This window comes from Dendrobium catenatum, unplaced genomic scaffold (assembly GCF_001605985.2).
Source record: "Dendrobium catenatum unplaced genomic scaffold, ASM160598v2 fragScaff_scaffold_1639, whole genome shotgun sequence".
NCBI classification, from domain to species: Eukaryota; Viridiplantae; Streptophyta; class Magnoliopsida; order Asparagales; family Orchidaceae; genus Dendrobium; species Dendrobium catenatum.
Genome location: NW_021320101.1, coordinates 1100899 through 1113235, shown reverse-complemented (window position 1 = coordinate 1113235; position 12337 = coordinate 1100899). Strand labels below are relative to the sequence as shown.

Here is a 12337-nt window from a genome sequence, read left to right as displayed (position 1 = left end):
GTCAAAATTCCCGTTGATATAAAACCCAGGGGAAACTTCGCGAGGCTATCTACGCTTGCCTCGATTCATTTGTTATATTCTTCGAAGCTACATAGCGCCTCGGTTCGTTCGTTTTGGGGTCTCTCTACCTGTTTCGAGGAGGAGAAGGCAAATCGATGGCAGGCAGGGAAGTTCGAGAGTACACTAATCTCAGTGATCCCAAAGGTAACCCTAGTTTCAATGGTTTCTTGTGGTTGTTCGAATCAAATGTGTTATGTGCCGACGATGCGATTGGAAAGAGAGTAGTTTGCGCATGTTTTTATCATCTTTTTTGTTTTCTTTGGCATCTGATGCAAGGTCGGTTTTTGCGCAGATAAGAAATGGGGGAAGGGAAAGGATAGGGTGGACGATGAAGATATTACTTTTCAGCGCATGGTTGCAAAGGTTAGGGGATCGGCCCTGTTATTCCTTGTATCTTACTCGTGTTTTCTGTTTCAATATCAATCTCATAAGTTGCTTTGATTAGTTTTTCTTGATTGCCGCTGCCTCGGTTAGTGCCAGGGCTTGATTTTCTCTTACTTTTTTTTTTGGGCTGGATTTTTATTTGGGTGACCCATTTCTTGGAAATTGGATAGCTGTAAAAATCTCATTTTGTCAAGTTGTAATATGCCTTTTTTACTAGATAAGTGACTGATAAGGGGCATTTGAGCACCGTGTACCGTCTGCATCAGTTATTAGGTAAGTAAAACGAAAGACAATGCACTATTGGCAGTGTCCGACTAGGCTTTTGAGGTGGAAGGAATGGAGCGGAATATTTTTATCCCAGTTACTTATTGATTTGGGAAGTCGTGGGCTTACTTTTGAACTTGGATGAATGTTGCTATTGGGTTAGAGAAATTCTATGAAACAGGCATCAACGATTTTATAATTGTCTTCGCATGAGTGTTTTCATGGTCAACTCAGATTGATCCTAGTGGGTTATAATTTTGGAGTCATGATTTCTTTAGCATTCTAACTGATTGTAATGTTTGGTTATTCATGTCGAGTTGAAGAACCCACACCATATTTTTGATTATTGAGTGATGAGACATTTTTATTAAGATGTAGCATCTTACATCTAGAAATTTTCTTAACTGTGGTTGGCAACTTGGGTTAATTTGTACAAAAAATCTAATGGAATAGAAAATTGAAAAATAAAAGTACTTGTGTGAAATAGATTTACATGGAAAAAAATTATAACTTTTTGAATGAAAGGAGTGGGTGGGGGGAACAAGGTTTTAATCTATGTCTCATGTTATTGAAATTACTCTAACCACTTCATTTCTCTTTATTTACATTGAATCAATTACTCTTTGTCATTATAATTGAAGAACATGATTTATTTTCCTGCACTTATAACTTAGTACCGCTCAGTATATGCTTAGTACCGCTCAGTATATGCTCGGTATAGCTAGGTATTTGCTCGGTACTGCTAGGTACATGCTCGGTACCGCTCAGTACCGTTATGTGCATGCTTGGTACTGCTAAGGAACATGCTCGGTACCACTCGGTATCTTCCCATAAAAACAACTTACGAACTTCAAAAACAAATAGAACTTCAAAATTACTCTTACAATAAAATTTTGTTCCGGGAGCGCTGCCCCCAGAAACCCCCGCAGGGGGGCAGCGCCCCCTTGGACCCCCAGCAGTCCGGCATATTGTTCTATTAATCATCTTTAGTAATAGTTGTTAGTGTTAGTCTACTTCTTCATGAGTGCATGCTTTGATTGGAAGACATTGGACTCTATAGGAGAGGAGGAAGGGGTGAGAAGATTCCCTTGAAGACACATTTAGTGATGACACATGATTGGATTATATATGTTCTTTCTTAATTATACTTTGGGAGTTTTGATAGACTAATATTTTGTGGTTTTGTACTTTAAGATATGATTTTATTGCATCTATTTTCTTACTATTTCCTAATTTTAATTGTCATTTAGATATTTTTATTGTATGATATAATCTTACTATTTTTTACTTGCTAAAACCCTTAAATTCTCATTTACGCAATTCTTCGTCGGTGAGGCTTACCCTCACACCGCCTCGAGGCTTACGCCTCGCCTCAACGACGAAAAACGCATCGAGGCTTATTTACGCAATTTTAAACCTTGCCAAGAGCCATTGAAGACCTTACTAAAATATCTCCATGATTTAAGACTATCATATTAAATTGGATTTCAATTTGAATTTGAAATTCAAATTAATCCTAGTTAATAGCCTTTTATTTGAAAACTTCCCTTTCTCATAAAATTTGAAATTTAAATTCAGATTTTATTAAAACCTTGATTATTGACGTGGACCCCACTCACTAATTACAATTACTCTCTCTTCTCTCTATGTGTGGCCGCCCCCCTCTCATCCTTTTCTCTCTCCACTTGCCACCTAAGCCTCCATTAAGTAGCCAATTAATCCCCCCTAGCAACCGCCCCTCTCTCTAGCCTAATTTAGGGTGATTCTAATTGCAATTAATCTCTCCCTTTATCAAAGAAAATTTGAAATTCAAATTCAGATTTTCTTAAAACAAAATCTCCCTCCAAATCCCAACCCATAGCCTACTCGCCCCTTCTCCTCCCCACTCCCAAACCGACGGCATCCCTCCTCCCTCCTCCAAGGCCACGGTTCCACCACCTCTCCTTCTCCCTAGCTCACGACAAGCTCTCCCACCTCTCTATTTCTTCTTCCCTATTCAATCCCACACATGCATGCGGATCCCGAGATGGATAGCGGATTGGTATTTGACGTCTATGGAGACATCCACATCACTCGTTCACCGTTCTTCGACGTCGGATTTGGCTTCAACGACACGGTTGAAGATTATTTGAACCGCATCCTTCCCACTCTCGTGGACGTCATAGACGATCAATTCCAAGACTACGATTGGACCATCACCGGACATCCACCTGCTTCCCCACCTCCACCGCCGCCGCCTCCCTTGTCATCACTACGGATCGTAGGCGCCATCTACCTCGTAATGATTTCGTTTATTGTATGGTTCTTCTTCCTCTGACAACCCTAGACGTAAAAGAGTGACTTTGAGCCTCAAGGTGAGACGATCGCTTTGTTAACTGCCGGATTCTAGTTGACTAATCATTTCATTACTTTTGTTTAAGTTGTTATTTTAAAGAACTTGCAAATTTAGTTGTGATGGATTGCCTAAGCATTGTTTACTTCTAAGATCTTTCTTGAGTTTTCAATTTTGAGAAGCTTTAAAGTTATTTTTATCATTGCTCAAAGAAACTTTATTAATCTTTAAGAAAACAATTCCTGGTTTCACATCAGTTGAATTTAGATTTTTTTGTGTCATCCTATGATGCACCGACACGGACACTGCGACAAGGACACGACATGGACACGGGACATAACTATCATTGAAAATATAGGACACGAGTATGACTCGGATACGACATTATAATTTTTAAATATTGTATAGAAATTAATATAATATCATATTATAAATGATAAACAATATTAAATCAATATCATAATTACTTGTCTAGCTTATAATCTAAAATGTTTAGTACAACCATAAAAATATAAGCAAAAAATGTTTAGTATAACATCGAGCTTCAACTACTCATTAAAAAGAATAATAAGATTAACTTTAGGGTTTTGTCTTTGACCTTCAATATCATCATCATCGAATATCATTGCTTCCAACTCTATTTCATCAAGAGAAAGATTTGCAATATCCAATATTTCCATATCATCAAGGGACTCAAACCCATATCCAACAATTTCTCACATCTTTTTATCACCTTACATATAAAGTGGTGTCTTTTTTAATAGAAGACGAAAATTTGTATGCATATAAACTAAATATTTATCCCATTGTGATGTAATTTTGTTCCTCTTCATCGATTGAATGAATGAGTATGTGCTCTAATTTCCCTTACAACAAGAGGAGGATGAAACTTGACCAAGAAGTTTTATTGCAATTGTTTGAAGTTGCGGGGCTGAAGCTCCATGAATCAACCAACACATCTTTGGATCTATCCTCCATCTATCAACCAAAAAATTTTTATCACCAAAATCCTGAAGCACAACTTAGCATTTGCCATTCCTGAAGCACAACTTAGCAGCAAAATATCTCTTAATCTTGTGGTAAATTGCATTGGCCATTCCTGAAGCACAACTTAGCATCAAAATATCTCTTAATCTTGTGGTAACCACATCGCACGAGAGAAACATGCTATAAATACATATTAAATCACCCAATGACTGATATACCAAACCCACTGAGCTAGATATTCCTGTATCACATGAAGTTGAATCATTTTCATTCAGTAAGGAGCTGATAAATCATCTTCTTAAATAGCTAAAATCTCATTTCACATCTGATGCTCCTTTCAATTTTGTGGCACAATCAGGTAGAGAATTTTTTGCTCTGTCTGTTCTAAAAACCAATCAGTAGATTATAGATTCATGGGGCTGTTGATCATTTGATTAGTCATTATCGTTTTTTTTAGTTTCTGTTGACCATGTCTTGGTTTTGGAAAAAAAAAATGTTGACGGAAGTTTTTCATTCATTGCTAGCGATGGACATAATATTTAAAATATCAAAAAATATTTTCTTAAACAATGTTTTACATATGCCCAAACTTTCTTGCAATCACCTTTATGTTAGTAAACTCACTAAAGATTCTAACTGTTCAGTCTTTTTCTTCCTTCCATTTATGTTTTTTAGGACTGGAATTCAGCAAAAATGATTAGAACTGCTATTGAAATAAATGGATTGGACTGCTTTGATTATTCTTGGGATAAACAAGGTTATGTATTAGGTAGGACCAGGTCTATTTTTATTAATGATCAAGCTATATTATGACATAGGAGATTAGGACATCCAAATTTTTTTCATCTCAAACATATATTTCTTGAATCATTTAAATAATTGATTATTCTAAACTTCATTGTAAAGCTTGTTACTTAACTAAAGATTATCGTGCATTTTTTCAATAAAATCTTATTCTTCCTCAAAATCATTTTATTTGTTTCATAGTGATATTTGGAGCCCTTTTAAAGTCAAAACACTATCTAATATGTTGGGTTTATTTGTTGAAAAAATAAAGAGGTTGAGCAAAATTTTAAAGAAAACTCTTCTCATGATTGCAAATTAATTTTGAAGTAAAATTGGCATTCTTAGAACTGATAATGATATTGAGTGTTTCAACCAACACTTAGGGATATTTTTATTGGAAAGGAGTTATTTACTAATCAACTTGTTGTGACACACAATAAAAAAAAGAAACTTAGTAGAAGTTGCTCATGCCATTATATTTTCAATGAATGCTCTAAAATATTTTTGGAAAAATGCTTTTTTGACTACTTGATATCTAATCAATAGAATGCCATTAAGAGTTTTGAAATTAAAACACCTTTACAAATGCCCAAACATTATTTTTCTATATCCGGAATCATTGATGATCTTCCTCTCAGAATTTTTGGTTGCATTTGTTAATCACATATTAAATACTTTTAGGATAAAAGCTGACACTAAAACTGAAAATGTGTATCCATCTTTTATATTTCTAATAAAAAAGGTATAAATATTATAATCAAATTTATAAAATATTGCAGCCGTACCAGACAAATCTAATATCTGAGTTTTGATACTTCCCCTAGTGGCAGATAGTGCATTTATATTTAAAAAAAAATCAACGGAGAGACTTGCTTTAATTCTCTATTCCTTCATTTTTGGTTTATTTGATGTTGAGTGATTTATTTGCATTTCATGGTGGAAACATTTTCCCCTTTATTATGATTGTTTTACCAATTGAAGAAGATGCACTTGGGGGTAATACTTCGCAGCATATTTCCTTTCTGAAGTGTTCAGCATTGTCAATCAAATATACTGATCAGTTCAAGCAGAGAAAATTGTCATTACCCAACAGCCGGGTTAGCAACTAAGAAATGCCAAATGAAAACATATAGAGCTAACCCAATGAGAACAAGAATAAATATATACAGCAATTAAACAGCACTTAATTGAGCATCAACGGAAGGAGCCAGTTCAAGAGCTGCAATGGGGAGAGGGCTTTGGTTGGACTTGTCCTTCTGTTTGTGGTGCTCGACATTAGAAATAAGAAGCCAATTCCCAGAGGGAGATATTAGGGCGAGAACTTTCTCATCGCTGAATTTCTCATGGAGGAAGACGACACCCTCAAATGTATTGATGGAAATGCAGCAGCGAGCATAGTATTGCTGCAGTGGTGACGCCCAGTGCACTCATGGAGAAGGTTTGGCAGAACACGGTGCACCACACCAAAAGCGGAATTTTTTTTTTTTTTATGCATCTCCCATCCCATGCATAACAACAACATCAAGCCTTTATCCTATTGTGGGGTTGGCTACATGATTCTTTTTTTCTCCATTGTGTTATGTTAAGAGTCAAAGTTTCATTTAGATCTAATAAAGAAATGTCATTTCTAATATTTTCTAACCAAATCTTTTTAGGTATACCTCTACCTTTCTTAACATAAGACAAATTCATCAGAAGACCGCCGTTTTATGTGATGAAACCATCTAAGGCGACTCTCTCTAATTTTATCTTCCACACGAGTTACTCCAACTTTTTCACATATATGCTCATTTTGTATCCTATCTCTAAGAGCTCACTCATCTACCGAGCATTCTCATCTCTGCAGCACTTAACATAATATTATGCTTCTCTTTTAATGACCAACATTCTGCACTATAAAGCATTGTAGCCTTGCAGGTCTCACCACCATCTAAAATTTGAGGGGGACTTTTCTATCACACAACAAGCTCGTTGCATTCTCTACTTCAATCATCCAACTTGAATTTTATTAATAATATCTCCATCTATTTCACCATTACTCTAAGCAATAGACCCAAGATATCTAAAATGTGTAATCTTATTAATGACTTGATCGCCCAGAGTCACCATCCCTCCACTAGATCTATTACTTTTAAAATTACACTCCATATATTAAATTTTAGATTCGCTCAAACGAAAAACCTTTAAACTCTAAGGTTGACCTCTGCCTGGTGGCCGGCGGTCTGGGCGAATTAGAGGGGAGGCGGCGGCAAGGCCTGCAGGCCGGCGGGTAATGGGGGATAAGGAGAATTGGGATGGTGGAAGTAGACCATGAGCCACGGACTCTTCCAATGACTGGCGGGGATTGCTTTTGCCCTCACCTTGGGCTTTTCATAAAACTCACACAGAGATCTAGGAGAAAAGAACTCGCTAAGAGATCTTCAAGAAGGAACTCATAAAGAGAACACAAGAGCCAAATTTTCATTTAATAATCATCATCCTTTCCAAGAGGAAGGGGAAGGCTTAAATAGTCAAATACATGAAGGAAAAAAATAAAAGACATAATTGCCCCTAGGGCTACATAAGACAAAACCCTCAAGTGAGGGTAGAAAGGGAAAAGTACAAATAACAAATAAAATACATCAAGATAAGTAAACACGATCGTAGCCGTTGATCTACGATGTCCTTATCAACTAGGGTACAACCTCTTGTAAATGTCTAGTGAGAACATCCATGGCTAAAGCAAAAAGATATGGGCTTAAAGCTGATCCTTGATGTAATCCAACATAAATAGGAAAATACTTGATCAAACTACCTTTTGTTTGAACACAAGTAACAGCTCTCGCATAAATATCCTTAATAACTTGAATATAAGCATTATTAACCCATTTATTTTCTAGAACTCTCCATAGCACTTCTCTTAGAACTTTATTATACGCTTTTCTAAATTAATAAATATCATATAAATATCCTCCTTATTCTCTCTATACTTCTCCATCAAACCTCTTAATAAATGTATAGCTTACATAGTAGAGCTACCTAGCATGAATCCAAATTGATTTTGAGAAATATTAGTATATCGTCAAAATCTATGCTCTATAACTCTCTCCCATAGTTTTAAGTATGACACATTAATATAATTCATTTATAACTTGCACAATCTTGTGCTTCACATTTATTCTTAAAAATAGGAATCAACACACGTTCTCTACTCATCTGACATTTTTTTAATCTTTAAAATAATATTAAGAATTTTAGAAAGTTAAGAAATTCCTTCATCTCCTAAGCATTTCCGTACCTCTATTGGAATATCATCAGGTCAAACAGCTTTTCCACATTTCATTTTCTTTAAAGCCTCTCTAACTTCAGTTTTACTAATAAACCGATAAAAAGCAAAATCTTTATTTTCGTTTTTGATGCTAAGATCACTAAAATTAATTGTATTCTCACAATCTTCTTTGAAAAGTTTAGCAAAATATCTCGTACATCTTTGTTGAATATCCTCTTTTAATAAAAAAACACTTTTTGATCTTCATCCTTAATGCATTTCACTTGAACTAAATCCTTTTTACTCCTATCTCGGTAGAAATAGAAAAAAGCTTAAGAATCATTCGGTCCTCTCGTCTGCACCCACGCATATTCTTCTCTCGCTGTAGCATCTCGCGCCTTCTTCATCTTCGGAGTCGGTCGAGTCCCTATGGCCGGTCACGAGCTGGCTCGCACGAGATGGTTCGCGAGCCCACCTTTCATCACAAGCCAAGCACGAGTTCACCCTTTGAGCTTGACACGAGCTCGAGCTTTGGATTTGGCCAGCTGGTTGAGCTCGAGTTAGGTATGATTCAAGCTCGACTCGATTCGTTTACTCCCTAGTGACAACTTTTTACTTTATTTTTGAAATTGCTGTCGCGCTTAAGTAACATATGTAGTTGGAAGTTACTTTTTACAACCATATTTTTTAAAATGTGGTAACTATAATAAAATTATTGTTTGATTTAAAAAAAAATATTTACAAGGCTCATATTAGCTATAAAAAAGTTAATTCCCCCACAATAGCTTTGCAACCACCTTCCTGGAAAGCTCTTGGGTGTTTTTTTTTCATAATTTTGCTTTTTAGACAACTATCACACTTGGGCTAAAGGCTATCTTGTTGCTTGTAGGTAATTTTGTGGCGAGATGCAGTTTTTTACATCTAGATATGGTAGTGTATGGTAGCTTTAAAAAAATTTCTATTCGATTTTTTCAAAAGGAAAATAGTCTATAATATCCGCATCAAATTTCAAAAAATTTGTTTTTTTTTTCTACAACACTTCCATAGCTACTTTACCCGACAGCTTTGGCTCCCTCAAAATGGAATCTTTAAATTATATAATCTCTTAATTGTGGGGTTAAGCTGCTAATTGCCAGGATGCTTATTATGAAAATGATCTACCTGAAGCTGCCATTATGCTCACACTGTGTTATTATTTAGTGTTCTGATAACATGCCCCGGCAGGGATCTTGGCTTCCTTGGGGCTGTTAATGCCGTCAGATGCAGGAAGTTGCCGGGGAACGAGGAGGATATCTTCATGGGCGAGGGGGTATCTTATTCTTCATCCAAAATTTAGACTCTTTCTAACTTGCAGTTCTGTTATGTTCATTCTTTTCCTCCGCAGCTCTGGACAGTGATGACTTACTCTATCTGAAGGAACAAATGGAAGCCGAGGAAGATGCAGAACGCCTATTACGTCGCACAGAAAAACGTGCTTTTGCTGCATTTAAGATATGTTTTTGCATCCAAAATGCTTGAAATGTCAAATTAGCTCTTTCTCCATTCCCAAAATTCTTTTTTTTTTGTTTCTTTCACAAAGCAGCGAGTTTAGCAGATTCAACTCCTCCATCTTTGCCTTTACCTCTACGAGTTGAACCAAAAACAAAGAGCGGAATCAGGTGATAATTCAGTTTTCTGCTGTGTTTAGGATTCTAGGCTTCATTTGGGGCAACTTTTCTGTTGTTTTATGTTCATTCTCTCTATATTTTGTTTGTGGAATTATAGGCAGCAAGATCTATTAAAGAAAATTGTGGAAGTCAAGCCGAAGAAGCCAAGAGTTTCAACTCTGTCGGAGCAAACAAAAGTCAGCCTATCGAGCCCAGTTTTGCCTCAACCGTCATTGGCCACCCCGGCCGGAAATTGCACAGGTGAGCTTCCTTCTACATCAAAGGCAATCGGATCTCTGCCAAAGTATCTTCAAACTCCATCTCTCACTGAGAAGATAACTAAAAATGATTCATTAGTTACAAAACCAATCGCAGAAGTCATAGATTCCAATATGGAAAATCCTGTTCAAAGTTTATTAGGGATAACATACGATAGTTCTGACGAGGATATTTGAACTTTGAAGTTTTTTGTAAGAAGTTCTTAGTTTTGGTAGGCTGGTAGTTGTAAAAGCCCCTTCATTTGTTCTTTTGGTGAACTAAGCTGAAAATTCAAAGGATATTATTGAATGAATAATCTCTTTTATACTGAAAACTTGAGCAATTAATTGGATATCCATAGAAAGAATTTGTTGGTTTTATCAAAGATGATGCTGTTAGGTAGGACTTATTGTGTGTTTTGGTGCGTTTGTCCAACTTTAATAAATGAGACCAACCACAGAGTAGTATCCTATTAGATTACCTAAAATATACTAACAATTTTTAAATTGATTGTTCTTATTACATGTTTATGATTTGCATAATATAATTTCCTTCAAGATTTGTAAAATTTAAAATACATGTTTTTTTAATGATTTTTAATACTGAAATGAATTATATATATAATAATAATAACAACGTTAAACATTTATAATGCGAATTATTATTTTTTCCAATAAAATTATTATTGTCAGGTCTTAAATTCTGAATGAAAGAAAAATTGAAATGTTGTGTTCGGTAGTTGACAGTCATTGTAAAATTTATTAAATAATTATGAATATATTTAGTATTGTGAACCTATTGAATTGGACATGATAAAATGCACTCTTATTCATATTTTTGCTATATGGAAAGCATGCTTAAAAATCTTATTTAAATTTAGCTTATTTTTTTTAAACCCTAAACAAGCTAAATATGACCTTGTTATTGAGTTGGGCAAAAGCTATCTGTAAAAAGGGAGATTTACAGATGTATCCCAAAATATTTGCATATTTATGTCTAATCCTCAAATTTCTAATATTTATAAACACTCTCATTAATATTAACTTGTTTGAAGTAAAATACTACTTAGTTATTTTATTTTAATATAATTTAAATATTAAGGTTTCATTTGGGGTAGCTTTCTTCCTGCTTCTTAAAGCAGTTTTTTAAAACAAAAATTAAAATTTTTATACTAAAAAATTGCTTTAAAAAGCCGTAAAAAACCCGTCCTAAACGAAGCCTAAAATGATATATATATATATATAGATGAAATGTGGTGGGTCTGAAGGATATCCCAACCACTTTCTACTGGTGATGAAGTGGTGGAGAAGAGGTTACACAGAATTAATGGCTCACAAATTTATCAGCCTAGCATTAAAGTTGAAAAAAAAAAAAAAAAAGAAGACCTAAATCAAAAGTGTGAACTTAAAGACTTTTCCACAGCATATGGAGTAGCTTTCAGCACTGACTTATGCTTTGCCATTTATAAGGAGACATATATTGGTGGGGGTAATAACTAAGCCATAACCAAAAGAAAAGAGAAACAGAGCTTTTAACTGCAGAATTTAGAGCAAGTCAAGTCCATTCTCAAGCTCTCCATAACTTGGTTTTGAGTCTTTATTTAATACACACTTATGATGACATTTAGCCTATTAAAATTATTGCATGTTAATGTCATCTTTTTAATTCCTTGAGGCATAACTAGCTCCTCAGTTGACTTAAACACCTCAACTAAAAAAAAAAAAAAAAACTTCTCAACAAGCTTCATAGCCCCGAAAAATTAGAAATTTTGCTATAATTTTTGTTTAGAAAGTAGTAAGAAAGTCGTCCCAAACAGAACCTTTGTTTAATAATTTTGTGAGAAAGATGGATGGAGATAGAAGGGAGAGATAGAGAGAGAATTTCATGGATACAGCAACCTCAGATGTCCCTCTCAAGAAAATGAATAAAATGACATTTTAGTTGCTAGATGATGCTTATCTCAACCCACAATTTCAATGTAGAAACAATGACCTCTTTATTTTTCATATCAACTTATTGCAAACCCCACATGATCTCAATTCATGTGAATTATTGTGAAGCATCTACTTTTGCCAACTTGTTTTTAAGAATATTCATATACCATTATAATTGATTGTATAACAAAAACTAGCCGTTAAAAAAAATAATGACATCTTTGAACTTACAGCCAAAGATGCTAATAAATAAATACTTACAAAATTTATCCATTTTCCTTAAAAAAAAAAAACTAATATCAAATCCAAAAGCAAAAATGTCATTTTAGGCTTAATTTTGGACGGCTTTTTTACTGCTTCTTAAAGCAATTTTCTCGTAAAAAAATTTAATTTTTGTATTATAAAATTGTTTTAAGAAGCAGTAAGAAAACCGTCCCAA

General features: G+C 34.8%; 1 protein-coding gene across 2 annotated transcripts; it reads left to right on the top strand.

Annotated features, from left to right (window-relative positions):
- Positions 1–62: 62 nt before the first annotated feature.
- Positions 63–10342, top strand: LOC110110634. Of its 2 annotated transcripts, none has more exons than XM_020842212.2 (6): positions 63–204; positions 353–423; positions 9321–9369; positions 9445–9551; positions 9636–9718; positions 9825–10342. In XM_020842212.2, the coding sequence occupies exons 1-6, from the start codon at positions 156–158 to the stop codon at positions 10159–10161; spliced, it is 696 nt and encodes a 231-aa protein (XP_020697871.1). In that variant the 5' UTR covers positions 63–155; the 3' UTR covers positions 10162–10342. The 2 variants fall into 2 exon arrangements, with proteins under 2 accessions (XP_020697871.1, XP_020697872.1); XM_020842213.2 differs by having other exon boundaries at positions 141–204; positions 9285–9369.
- The last annotated feature ends 1995 nt before the right edge of the window (positions 10343–12337 follow it).